Source organism: Melampsora larici-populina (assembly GCF_000204055.1).
Source record: "Melampsora larici-populina 98AG31 unplaced genomic scaffold MELLAscaffold_38, whole genome shotgun sequence".
In the NCBI taxonomy this organism is placed as follows: Eukaryota; Fungi; Basidiomycota; class Pucciniomycetes; order Pucciniales; family Melampsoraceae; genus Melampsora; species Melampsora laricis-populina.
Window position 1 is genome coordinate 657,322 of NW_006768802.1, and position 13,825 is coordinate 671,146.

At 41.7% G+C, this 13,825-nt stretch overlaps 4 protein-coding genes across 4 annotated transcripts; 3 read left to right on the forward strand and 1 right to left on the reverse strand.

Annotated features, from left to right (window-relative positions):
- Positions 1 to 163: 163 nt before the first annotated feature.
- On the forward strand, positions 164 to 1,500 carry MELLADRAFT_90572 (uncharacterized protein; the record flags this gene model as incomplete). The annotated part of the gene is made up of 3 exons (XM_007413682.1): positions 164 to 182; positions 248 to 279; positions 346 to 1,500. 3 exons carry the CDS (start codon positions 164 to 166, stop codon positions 1,498 to 1,500), a joined length of 1,206 nt encoding a protein of 401 aa, XP_007413744.1.
- A 785-nt stretch (positions 1,501 to 2,285) lies between these two features.
- On the reverse strand, positions 2,286 to 3,924 carry MELLADRAFT_109720 (uncharacterized protein; the record flags this gene model as incomplete). Its single annotated transcript, XM_007413732.1, has 6 exons — positions 2,286 to 2,438; positions 2,505 to 2,651; positions 2,715 to 2,804; positions 2,876 to 2,980; positions 3,100 to 3,570; positions 3,649 to 3,924. The coding sequence occupies 6 exons, from the start codon at positions 3,922 to 3,924 to the stop codon at positions 2,286 to 2,288; spliced, it is 1,242 nt and encodes a 413-aa protein (XP_007413794.1).
- Positions 3,925 to 7,655: 3,731 nt separating this feature from the next.
- Positions 7,656 to 9,646, forward strand: MELLADRAFT_24320 (uncharacterized protein; the record flags this gene model as incomplete). The annotated part of the gene is made up of 8 exons (XM_007413683.1): positions 7,656 to 7,864; positions 7,950 to 8,022; positions 8,121 to 8,214; positions 8,294 to 8,431; positions 8,517 to 8,574; positions 8,669 to 8,769; positions 8,853 to 9,215; positions 9,465 to 9,646. Coding segments are annotated over 8 exons (1,218 nt in total), but the record flags the coding sequence as incomplete, so codon positions are not given.
- A 1,418-nt stretch (positions 9,647 to 11,064) lies between these two features.
- On the forward strand, positions 11,065 to 12,921 carry MELLADRAFT_65972 (uncharacterized protein; the record flags this gene model as incomplete). The annotated part of the gene is made up of 4 exons (XM_007413684.1): positions 11,065 to 11,191; positions 11,334 to 11,972; positions 12,059 to 12,294; positions 12,373 to 12,921. 4 exons carry the CDS (start codon positions 11,065 to 11,067, stop codon positions 12,919 to 12,921), a joined length of 1,551 nt encoding a protein of 516 aa, XP_007413746.1.
- Between the last annotated feature and the right edge of the window lie 904 nt (positions 12,922 to 13,825).

Genomic DNA, 13,825 nt, shown 5'->3' on the forward strand with positions numbered 1-13,825 from the left:
ATACGTGATGTGAATTATCTTACCTCCTTTGTGTATAACTGATTCGTCATAACCTACAGGGATGTGATCACAAAGCAGCCAAGAGAGACCGTAAGTATTTCCATTCGAACTTACATTGACCTTTTGACTTAACGCAAATTATGTCACTTCTCCCTATCAAGATATGACTTCGCACATGATGGGTGAGTTTTCATTTGGGTCTCCATTTTACAATAGCCCTGACTTTACATTTTTGAGCTGCCGGCAGTCCATTGCCCATTGCAAACCAACGTCTGCGGGGTGAGTCACTCAGTCTCTGTAAATGCAGTTCGCAGTCTTCGAAATTAACTCTTTGTTCTCTTTCAGATTTGCGAAAAGACGTTTAAGCGTTCGTATGATTTGAGGAAACACGAGATCACTCACACCGCGGAACATCACCAAGTTCATGCTCGCTCCCGAGCCGTGATCTATAAAGATTTACAGCTACCCTTGCCCACTGAAATTCAACCACATCAATCACTCCAGTCCGATGGGATCACACCCACGGTCAAGTCATCGCGTACCTACAAGATACCTCGTGGGCGCTCGACAGACGCCATCGGGACTCCTGTTGGTCACCCACGCAGGGGAAATTCAATTTCCAGTACTCGAAGCTCGCCTTACGAGCGCACACCAGTACCAGAGAGCTCGAAACCTTTTTCTAATCACCGCTCTGAGAGCAACCTTCAACTATCTTATTCATCAGGGTTTTCTAGCGCAATCACACCAATCCAACAAGACATGGAGTCTGATTTTTCACATGGGCCCCACTTTCAGTTTGTCGATGACTACTCAAACTCCTCTGATTCACCTTCATCTCGTACATCCAATCAACTTGTCTTTCCATCTCAATATCCTCAGACATATTTGGATTTCAATCAGCCGTTCGGGAACGACTATACAAGCTCATCCAACAGTAACAATATGGACCGATACTTCAATGAGGTACATGACAGTCGTCGAGCTAGTCAACCTGCTTTTTTGATGCCTGAACCTCCTAGCCACCTGGGTGGAGCAATGCCTCCGGATTTATACCGAACCGGCTCCTTACCCACCAACAGCCTTTATCCAAACATGATGCTAAACCAGAACCAAGTCCACAGTAATTTCTCTCAACTTTTGGCGGAGGAACAAGCCAGAGAATCGATTGCCGACTTTTCATTTCTCAACATCTCTACCCAAGACCAGCAAGCCAATAATTATTTATACTCTTCGGTACCTGACAATCAGCAGAACATGTGGACGAATCCAATAGCACACCAAGAGGCTTTTGATTTACTTTTTCCCCCTGCTCCCACAACAAATGACCAAGCAGGACAGCCTCAAGGACAACAGATCCCTGATGCATTCGGATTGACTCCCATCCTTGATCAAGTAACTCGGCTTGCTGACCACGGCTCTCACTTCGGTCAGTACTTTGCCGCTGGTGATGATCAGAACAATACCGAGAACAATCAATTCATTCAGAATTATGGTGCGTAATTCAACTCCATCTCACTTCAACCAACAAACAATTTTCTAAATGCATCCAACTTGTTTCTTTGCCCTTCGGTCAGATACTTTTCCTTTGGCAAATCACTCATGAGCCTTGCACCACTCATGAACTTCACTTTTCCCCCTTTGTATATTGAAGCACCCGGCACTAAAACCTCGAGCTTGGTATTCATTCACACTTGAATTTGTCCAATCTCCCACTTGAAGATAATGGTTATCAGCGCTGGCGCAGCAATCTGTCATCTTCCACCGCTTCTTCAAAACTCCATGAACTGTTCATAAGTAGTATCACAAACCAAACTTGTATAATTTTCTTTCATCCCACTAAACCACTCCAGCAATAATTTATCAATGTATTATAGATCCACAAATCCTATCAGGGTAGCATTTTATAATACCGACATCTTTACAACCTTGTCCTCAAATAAATATCAAACATTTTGCATCAGAGTCTTTTCGCACTGTTCTCACGACTTGAGTCCATGGGACTTTTCGTCAAATGAATATTAACCCTACAAAAATATTTTACATCGCCCTTCCTTCCTTGCCAAGCCCTATTTATCTGTCCACTACACTCCCATGTAGCCCGATTCTCTACAGTTGAACACCAAACTACAAGCGATAAACCAGGAAGATTCTCGGAATAAATCACCCACCCAGAGACTTGTCATTTGTAGAAGATACATCACATTCGTGGGTCAACGCATTCGCACTTCTGCAGTTCTTAATAAGATTTTTTACACTCAAAATTGAGATGAGAGGACGATAAAGGCCTATTCAGGAGATTCCTCCAAGAGACTTTTGATTGACTGTTTCAATTCATCCTCTGCCAATCGCATCCATATTGACTCCAATGTTTCGCCACCTTCCATGACATCATGTAACCTAGGCAATGTTAATCCAATCCTATGATCTGTGACTCGTCCCTACAACACACAAATCAACTAAGCTTAAGATCCGACTCAAAACAATGATGAAGCTGATCACTCAACTTGTTGGAAATTGTATGTTCGGATCTTTTGATTTCGATCAGAGGTTTTGACTTGGGAGAGTCTAAGGCCACGCTCTTCAACTTGTTTTTGTTGATTCCTTAGATCTGATAATCTTGCTCTTAGGATCATGAATGCTCTAGCCCGATTCTGTTCAAAGGAAGATCAGCATGGGGCACACTCAAAGGATGTCGGGACGATGTGCTTCCTTACCTGATGTTGTGATCGCGAGTCTTGCATTGAGACGACAATACCAGTTGGGACATGTGTTAATCGGACCGCTGATTCAGTCTTGTTGACATGCTACAAGAAGGAAGGTCAGAATTGGTCAATCCCACAAATATCTTGAAATATTTGTTGCATAAAAACTCAACTTGACCTCCGGCGCCCTGTGATCTCATGGTCTCCATTCTTACATCCTTTTCCTCAAACAAGGCTTCTTCTTGGCTGTCTTGATTTCCAGGATCGAGAGGTAAGACCTGTTCAGTGAGAAAAAACGGAAGAGCCCTTGTGATGGAATCACATCATTATATCATTCAGCTGTTATAATCTATTCATGTAAATATATGAAGAATAAAAACAACACTCAAACAATTACTGCAGCCGTACTAGTGTGAACCGAACTTGTGTTTTGCATCACTGGTACACGTTGTACTCGATGTACACCTGCCTCCCATCTCATCCTTTTATAGACATCTTCGCCTTCAATTTCTAATGTAGCTTCTCTAAGACCATCCATACTGTGGCCACTGACCATAAACTCAACATTGACCGGTTTGACTTTCCATTTCTGTCGAAGAGCATGTCGATTATACAAATTCATGAGTGAGGTAGCAAAATGAGCAGCTTCAACCCCTCCTACACCCGGTTTGATCTCTACTAGAGCTGACTGTCGATGACTGATCGGGGTGGGGAAAAGTGATTCTAAAAGTCGTGATTTGATGTTTGAAAGGTTGTTTGATGATTCTTGATCTGATGATGAATATAGGCTTTCAAGTTCAGTTAAGGCTATCTGCCTCATATCGGGATCCGGGTCCGTATTAGAAATCAGCTGAAGCTCTGATACCAACTGAGATAAACATGAAAGAAGTTGCTATTAGTATCCACTTGCAGTTATAGTTTGGAAGTACTGCTATGAGAAGCTAACATTCATAACCCTTTCCCATTCCTCTAGAGTAGATTTAATTGAATCCACCCTTTTACTTTTTTTCAAGAATTCACCATTTGACCAAGACCCTTGTGAAGGTATAGTTTCATTAGTTTTGATAAACCTTTTAACAGCATGAATTAAAGCTTGATCTTCATCTTGTGAAGGTGTTGAAGAGCTTGAGGATCTGGATAATATGTTGAAATGATAATAAGAATTATATTGGATTAGTCTTGAAGGTATTAATCGTCGTGTGATTTGATATCCTTTGAACATCTCAGTCACCTTTCTTTTGTGAACTTTTGATGCTCGCAGACAATTTGTGGGGTTTTTTGACTCGTGTTCGGGTAGGATCGGTGCCTCGAGTAATGCTGCGGCGGCTGCTGTGGGGCCCTGTCTGATCGGAATCATTGGAAGCACCGGCCTTCCAGCCAGAGCCCGGTTAGTTTGATCAGTCGACAATAGGCATTGGGCGAAATTTTCGCTCTTTTTTCTATTTTTTTGACCGACCAGCGATGCGCCCCACGAAGCAATCCGAAGATTGCAGAAGCGAGTGAGTTTCACAGGTAAAAAGCCCTGTCGCTTTGCCCGGCTATCTTTTAGGGTCAGATGTTCATTTGCCTCGGTCCGATGACCGCTTGACTCTTGTCTTCGAGGTTTTTGCTCGTCAACTCCAGCAGTTTGTGACCAATCCAGAGGATCAAGATTTGAATCTTTTGATTTCAATTTCAGCTTGAAATTGGACAAGTCTGTCTAGTTTTGAGTCAATAAAATGTTCCAATTTTGACTGCCACGTTAGAAGAAAAAGTCATCGGATGATAGATCACGGCTGCTGGGGGATACCCGGGTAGATTCAGAACGGGGGGCCCCAGGCAAGGTATGTGTGAAATGTCTGAAAGGTGTCTTTTGTGGCGCGATTAGGGCTTGTGGCTTTTACAGGTCAAGCAAGGATGCTCTACGCCCGATGAAATTTCAGAAAATTTTTGTAAAGCAAAACAAGAAATATTTTTTTGCTGTGCTTTGGGTGGCTTTGATATTGTGCCAGCCATCCCTACTCAAGCATTCCAAGAAAACTGAACTACCTTTGAATTGGTTCCCGCAACCAAAAAACGAAAATTTTCAGAAACCTCGCCCAATGCCTAATAGAGCATGCAACTTTTACCAAGTCTCGACGTCCTCCAGTCACAATCAAATTGTCGGGGGCCCGAGCCTCCCATGCCTGTTGTTCATTTTTCTGGGTGCAAACCACCAACCGGTACTCAAAGGTACACGTGTGTATAGATTTTCAAAAACAGCTTTTTTGTTATTTTCAAAACTACACACGGGCTGGCATCATGGTAATTGGTACAAGTTTGCCTTTCACCAACACCAATTCAAATTGCCAGGTGGGAGACGTGCCCTTCTGTTTGCTGAAAGGGATATGTTCTGCCTTTGGGGCATGAGCCATAGATCCTATAACAGAGAGTCAAAAGGTGGTGATGGTGGCTGATGACGCATGCACAGGGTCCTCAGAGCTAGATAGGTTTGGACCAAGATATACTTTGTTTTCCCCGCCAAAAAAAACAACAAAACAATATGAGAAAAATATGTACATGTGCCCACAAAAAGTTGATGCAACAACAATTGCCAAAAACTTTACAAAACCTGCAAAGCAGGACTCTGAATCAATCTGAGGTAGTACAATTGAAATTGAGGTGTTTCAAACCCTCATGATGTGCTTCACTTTACATGTGTAATTGGAAGCATTACACAGACGTTCTGTAGGGACAAGTATATGTCCAAATGTCACTTTGAGTACTAAAATTTTATCTTCAGTTGTTGCAAGCTTATAAAAGCAAATCCTCTGGGTTGGATCCATACTTGCTGACACTGCCATCAAGTGTGGTGTAGTTTTGATGGGGGCCATACTCAATGTCCAAGATGGCCCCACAGCCCTGATTTTGCATCATGCTATATTATCAATGATTCAACTTTGGCAAGCCCTTTACTCAATCGACTCAAGCTTTTGGCCCCATGGTCACCTTCTGGCACTTCTTTTACCAGATTGGGCAATTCCAAAATGAATTCATGTAGCTAGTGAATGAAGAACATCAGTAGTTTCTGATGTTCTTATCATCAAAGGAAACAAGAACAGCTCTGAGATGTGCAAGTAGTCTGTGGATGCTGATTGATGGGATGACTGTAAATAAAATGCTCTACAAAGGAAGAGACTGGATTTCCATAGCCATGGTCTAAACCACACACTATAAACTTGATGATCTGCTGGTACAAAAAATACAGAAAAAAAGCAAAAAAACTTTTGTTTTTCTTGTCCAATCTTGCTAAAAGGGTACTTTTGAAGTGCCATTGGTGTGAGGCTCCCAAAACAGCCTTGGATGATTCAAAGCTTGAAATACAAGAGACATTGACGTTTTTGGCTCTTGATCAATATCTATGAAAAGTTACAAGAGGCTTTAAGGTTTGTGGCAGCAACTATAGTGTTTGACCTGAAGTGATATATGTGAACTCCCAAACTTGATAAAGTCCTTCAAATTTGTTTAGCCTGAAGGTTGCATAGTGACTTACTCTGAATGTGGTCCCTGGAGTGATAGGTTGTGAGACTTAGTTGTGGAAAATTGGACCTACAGAAGTAACTTTTCTGCAGGGTTTCCAAATTCTATCTGGTGAAGTTGAAGTACTGCTTCTTCCAAGCAGGACCCTTGAGTCAGATCCCTCTCACCTTGGCCATTCTCAAGATTCCATTGATTCCCAGAGTCCTTATCTTCAATTCTCAAACATCCAAAGCCTGGGACAATATAAATCTAAGATACAAAAGGTGCTAAGAGCATCCCCAGCTGTGCCCTAAATCTGCGCTGTATGTAGTGGTTGCACAGAGAGGTAGGGAGGTGTTCAATGTATAAAACTTGGGTGATACACAGCTGTAATTCCCTACAGTATGGCTGGTAAGAATATTTGGAAATGAATTTCATGGCTTTGCTGATTATTGAAGTGTGTGTTTGGGGCAGGATCTAATTGCATTGATTGAAATTATGAGGAAAGCAAGGTACAGATGAATTTAGGGAACAAGCAGGACTGTAACAAATTTGTTCTATTATGGCTTGTACAGAGGGAAGTCTCTTGGCCATGTTTTAGGGCATCAGCTGTGGATTGTTTTGCCCTAAATTTTGGTACAACACAGTTTACGGCACTTGGCTGTGGAACCTGTAATATACTAGCAGGTCCTACATGTCATGTAATGTCCCTTCATGACATCAACAGCGATAAAAATCATGGGGAGGCAAGGACAAGATGGAGAGAGGAAGAAAACTAAGAAAACCCATTTTGACCAACAAGATGGTGGTGATAAAATTTTCAATGGTTTCCAAACCTGTCAGTACATATGGTACATGTCCTGTACATGTCATTGGTTGAAATCCTATGAGCTTCATCAAGCCCTTCCACAGAAGGTGTCCCCCAAAAAATGCTATACACAGTTGAAACTCTTAGTATTGATAACTAATATGAGGTAAGGGTTCAAGTTCAGTCCTTGGCTTTTCAACAAGGTCTCACTTGTCTGGTCAAGCATCTCAATGACATGTTGAATCATGCCCAGTATTCTACACCTTTCTATGTAGCATGTACACACAGGGAGCAACCAAGGTTCAAGTCACTGAAGTGGGGATGCAGTATGGAGTATGAGAGGTTACAAATTGAAGGGATGAATGAAGTTTCAAGATGACATCATCTCTCATTTTACCACTCATCGACCGCGTCAAATTCTATCAACACTCCAGTTAATATCGCCCTTTCAACCATCCATCTCGATATATTAACGTCTTAAGAAGGCAGCCGATCATTGATGTTACGATGGAAATGAATTCAAATGAACATGGAAGTGGAAGTGGCTCAAGATTGGACCCAAAGCTGTTATACTCGGCTGGCCTTTCCGCTGGCTTTGCTACTTTACTCTCGTTAGTCAAAATTGAATAGTATACTTCTACTGATGATCTTGATTTCAACTTTGATAGGTTAATGGATTGATGATTGAGCTCTTCAGGGTCTGGTGTGTTTGTCAACAGTTGAGGAATTATCGAAAACCGATTCTACAACGTTTTGTGGTTAGGATCTTGATCATGGTCCCGATTTATTCAATCTCATCTCTTATCTCACTTTTCTCCCTCGAGGCTTCCTTCTTTATCGATTTGGTCCGTGATCTCTATGAGGCATTCGTTATTTAGTAGGTCATCTAGTCGGTCATCTGGAAAAGTTTGATTCATAAACATGACTAACAAACTGATTGGCGATCTATGTCTCTTATCAAGTTGTTTCTTTGTACTTCTAGTCGAATATCTCGGTGGCGAACGTAGTTTATTGATCCTTCTTCATGGTCGACAAGTTCAGTATTCATTTCTTTTTGAAATATCACTCTGATGCATATATTGACTCAATTCCATTTACTGACTTTTGACTTTCCAACCCGACGGCGCATTCAGCCTACGCCCCATCCATGGCCAATCTCCAAATTTTTGCCTCCCATGGATATCTCTGACCCATATACCTTTCTCAATCTCAAACGCGGTATCTTACGTAAATCCCCCTTCCTGGCCATGTCTTTGCTTTTCTCGAGCCCTAACACTCTCAATCATGAAACCTTTGCTTCTGCTAGAATACGTTCAAATCAAGCCCATTCTAGCAATTCTAACCGTAATCTTCAAGGCTACAAACACTTACAACGATGGGACTTTGAAGTCAACTAGTGGTTACACTTATGTCAGCCTTGCATACAACCTAAGTGTATCGTTATGTTGAGTTTTCGTTCTCGTTTATATACTTTACGGTTGGAATAATTTGCCCACTCCCTTACTAACATCATATTCCTTTGATCTCAGGCCTCTACTGCCTTGCTATGTTCTGGGTTTGTACTGGTGAAGACCTCAAACCTTTTAGGTATGCTTCATGATACTTGGCGCATTTATTTTACTTGGCGTTGCGATCTAAACATCGACACGTACTTACTGTGAATTTGATACCATTCGTATAGACCGTTGCCTAAATTCCTCTGTGTAAAAGGAATTATCTTCTTTAGCTTTTGGCAAGGTTTCGGTATTTCGATCTTGGTAGCTGTCGGAGCTCTCAAATCAAGTTTAGTAGTGCAGCTTCTGTCTAATCTCTTTCCTTTCCATGATTCGGTCTTCTGATTGTTCCTATTTTTTAATTGTCACTAGCTCGTTACGACACCGAAACTCTCTCACTGGCTGTCCAAGACACTATGATCTGTTTCGAGATGCCACTATTTGCATTCTTACATCTCTATGCATTTTCACATCACGATTTTATCGATCGTGATGTGAATTATTGCGGACGACTTCCATTCATACATGCGTTCCGAGACAGTATATTAGGTTTTAAGGACGTACTCGAGGATTCACTCTTGACTTTCACTGGAGCAGGTCTCAGTTACAAGACGTTCGAACCAGCCGAAGGAGCGTTACATCATGAAGGCGTAGTGAGGGAACGTAGATTAAGAGCGGGGCTTCGGTATAGTAAAGGCGGTAAACATAAGTACTGGTTACCGATGGCAGGAGAAAGTGAAGAGGTCGCCCACGGCCGAAAGTTTTTAGAGAGTGGTGAAGGCAGCAGCAGTGGTGGCAGTAATCGCTGGAGTAAATTGATCAGAAAGATTGTCCCTAACGAAGAAAGTCGAAGAACGGAAGGTGGATACGCACCTCTATTACCTGATCAAGCTGCCGAAGTTGTTCATACTGACCAGCAGGTTACACCTAGCGAGATCGAAACAGCTGGACATCGGTTGACAGATCATAAGATGAATACTGTAGGAAGATGGGACATGAACACCGCTCCCACCAACCTTGACGAGTCTTCTGATGAGTCATCAAATGGATCAGAGCTAGACGAAGTCGGATTCGGGGAACCTAGGATCGAAGAAGAAGATCTTTATTCGGATGCGCGAAGGTTGGAGTTCGGAGATTATAATAATCCAGTGGTAGATGCATCTCAAGAAGACGCTAGAGCAGTCATGAGGGCACTCGAGGACGGAATCTTGAGCTCGCATCCATCCGCTCCTCCTTCCAAGAGAAAATTAAACAAGGGTAAATCGACTGCTATTGCTCCTAAACGATCTCTTCTACATGATGATCATGATGATCTAGAGCCGAGTAGTAGTAGCTACAGTACCAGCACTCAACTGCCTAGCAGCAATCTCAGCACTCAATTGCCAACTAGCAACTCTTCCCGAACACAGCCTGCTGGCAGTAGAAGTAGTCAATCCACTAGACGATCTATACTGTCACTCACCAGAAACAAAGAGCCGAAGCCCAAGGAAATACTTCCAGAAGGATGTGTAGATCTATTGATAGAAGACAAATCAGCCAACGAAAGGAAAGCCAAACGGGATAGACTAAAAGGAGAAGCCAATCGGTGGACTAACACATCTGGGCCTCAAAAGATTTTCAAAGTGGTGGATCGAGTAGAAGAACAAAATGAAACGGAAGTAGTCGAAGAATCAGTAGTTGATCAATTAGTTGAAGTAGAAGCTACGGAAGTACCTAGACCTGAAGTTTTAGATATCAAGAGTCAAACACAAAAAGAATTAAATCGAGTCGTGGAAAGGGATCAAGAGGATCATCAGAGGAATGATAAAAGAGATGTTAGTTTGAGTAGTAGTCTGGTTCAGAACCCATGGGGTGAATTCTGATCACTCTTTTTGTTTTCTTTTGTTCGATTGGATTGGATTGGATTGGATTGGATTTCATGTAGGAACCCATGAAAGTGGAAAAGTTGTGACGAATTGAAGTCTTTGAAATGGTTTGAAAAGAATGTTGTAAATGTAAATAATCATTTGAACGTATATGTAGTACATTATCATCATGGCATTTTTGTAAGTTAGCATTACTTGTGTGTGTGGGTTTGTAATTTGCTTAAAATATGAGGAAGAGAACTCTTTGACGTTTTATGAAATAATAGAAATGACAAAGAAAAATTGAATTCTAGAGATGAATTGTTTTTGTTGGTTGATTGGTATTAATTATACGAAATGCAATGTCTTGATATACATATTCTTTCTCGAACGGGTATTGTCTAGAAGGGAGTTGAGAAATGGAGACTGCAAATTGGCAAACTGCGAAGAACGAGGACTTGAACTTTTGAGGAATGTCAGAGAGCCGAAAGTGATTAGGATGAAAGGTGAATGATAACACCAGGATTAAGGATTGAAGGCGCATACATCCAAAGTCAATATTTACCAGCTGTTGACCTCTCACCTTTTTTGTCATCAGACATTCTGCTGTTGACCTTCCTACTTTTAGCACATTTACATTCTCATTGAGTTCGAGCCGTACGCGTATTAAACCCGCACGACTGATTCATCTAATTAGCGTCCAAACCCAGCGCTTCTCTATCCCTCGAGAAAGACAGCCAATGATCGGAACAGACTGGCTAGATAGCTTCAATGAGTATCAAGGAGATGATGACGAGGAGGAAAAAGAGATGGGTATCAGAACACGTCCTGTATTTCCTGTTAGCAGACAAAAGGACAAGTCTTCAGGTTTGATTTAAACTAGCCATCTTCATATCACACCCGTAGCACCTTTAGTTCTGCTGCATTATGGGGGTTTTTCTTCATCAAAGGCTTCATTTTCATGGCCACTGGTGACTGACGCACATTTCTTTGTACCCTATGTCTAAAGCCACATTGTCTTCGAGCTTGAACGACACACCTCAGATATACAATCAACCTTCTCAGCCATTATCACAATCAAATAATCAAACCGATTGCTTCGAACCAGAAATTTCAGATCCAATTGATATTGGTCAAATCGAAGAAGGACCACAAAAAGATTTCATCGATAACCCATGGACCATTGCTCATCGGAGAGCTATAGCTCAGAGAGAAAAAGTGCCACCAAATCCTATCAAATCCATCGAGAGGGAGGACGAAACATATAATACAAAGCGAACAACAAGAAGGGGTTCCAAAAGTACTACTTTTCTGCCATTATCAAGAAGAGGGCAAATATATCGAAATCAGCCAGGTGCTGAATCCGAGAATGTTTCATCAAGTTTGCAAAATCAATCTGAATTTTCACAACCGCCTTTGAACTTTTCGGAAGAGGAGAACGAGCCGGAGATCGAAATCATTCATCAAAGTGATCCAAAGCACAATCCATACAAAAAACTAAGATTTGATGGTGAAACGAATCATTCGAAATCAAGTGTGGAGTTTGGTATTTCAAACTTTGGCTCCGATTCTATGGCTGTATCAGAGACTGGTACTCTACTCACACATGGCCGTACTACCAACACAAGTGGATCAGCTCAGGGCTCAGGTCAGTATCAGCAAATATAAGCTTGCGTATTCACAGGGAAATCTGGCTAATGATCTCCTTATTTTTCTTTTGCTGAACGTACGCAGAGCTTGACATGATCAATCCTGGTGTCGAGCAATTGAATAGCCGGGAATACATTGACGTTGACGACGAGAGACGAAGTAGGATGATGAAAACGGTGCCTAAATTGACGCGTTCCCAACAGCAATCAAAATCTCACAGGAAGGCAAAGTCCATTTTGCGTCCAATTAAACATTTGGAGACAACCTTCAACGGGGTCAAAGCTGGTCATTCGATCAACCTCAGCTCACCACTGGTCCAGGTTCGTGAATTTGAAGTATACAACATCTTACGATGTTGACAGCTATGATACTCACATGAATCTCTTTTCCTATGCAAGCACATGAACCATATACCCAGCACAACTTCCACCTCAACATCAACTGCACAATCAAATCACCTAAAACCTATCAAACCGCATCCTGCACTATCTGCCTTATATATGCCATCCAACACTCTCAACGAATTCAGATCGGGAAGAGGGAAACAAGTTGACGATGAAGAAATCACTCCAGTAATTAGATCAAGAGCTATGAAATCACAACCGAACAGAAGATCTAGTATTTCTAAAAGAAGGAAATTGTTGAAGAAAAACTCTGGACTTGAAAATCGACTGGAACAGGTTGGTCCATCGAGTCCCATTGATAACATAGCTAAAAGATCGATTTCTAAAAACAAAACTATCAAGATGAAAGAAACATCAAAAATCTCAAAGGAAAAGGATAAGGATAATTTGGGACATGTAGTCAGAGGTCATGGATTAGATTCTTTGACTTCAGAATCATATGGTATGATGAGAGAAATGCTCGAGATCCAGATTAGAGAATCGGATGAATGGCCATCTAGTGATCAAGTGGCTGAAGTTTTATTTGGACTTGCAGTACCTTGATCCGATTTGGCTTCAAATAATTACAGTGGGTAAACCCGAGTACGTGTTCCGACCTGCCCTGCAAAATCCAATTTCACCTTTTGGGGCAATGTCGGGGCACTCAATCTGAATGTTTGAGACTGGCACCCAGACCATTGAAAAGGTATTGCTTTGATGAATCTAGGAATATGGTTTTGGAGACCAAAAATATGATTTTACTCTTTTAGGGGTTTGGATTTTCGGACCTAGGCCTCAATTAGGTACCTAGCTAGCTACTTAGCAACGCACTAGGCCCATAATTTGATGAATATGGTGGCTCAAGTGGCAAATAACCTCCAAATTTGCCTTTTTTTGAAAAAAAAACCAAACTTTTGCAACCTAGCACCACCCCTCGACCTTCTTCTCCCGCCAAAAAAAGCAGAAAAAATGGCAAAAAAATCTCAAAAATTTCGGACCCAAAGCTCTATGCAGGGTGGCTTGGAACACGTACTCGGGTTTACCCACTGTATCAACGGAGAGGGGGAATTTTACACCGCCTCCTTTACACCGAATCATCATGTGTAAAAGCAAGTCAGTGTAAAATTCCAAAAAAGGCGGGGGTTCTTAGATTTTTACACCTCTTTCGAAATTTTTATTCCGGTGTTAAAAATGACGGTGTAAAATATTCAGTGTAAAAATCATGTGGCCGGTCGTGAGGTTGAATTTTACATTTAAATCTTTACACATGTTACGGCGGTGTAAAAAATCTCGGTGTAAATTTCAAGTCTACACATGCAAAGTACATTTTTGCACGTCTAATCTTTACACCGGGAATACCTGTGTAAGCAGGCCATGTGCAAAAATCCAATTTTGGCACGCGTGAATTGATTTTTGCACAGAATATGTTACGCAGACTTGAGAAAAAAAACATGCGAGATAAACGCAC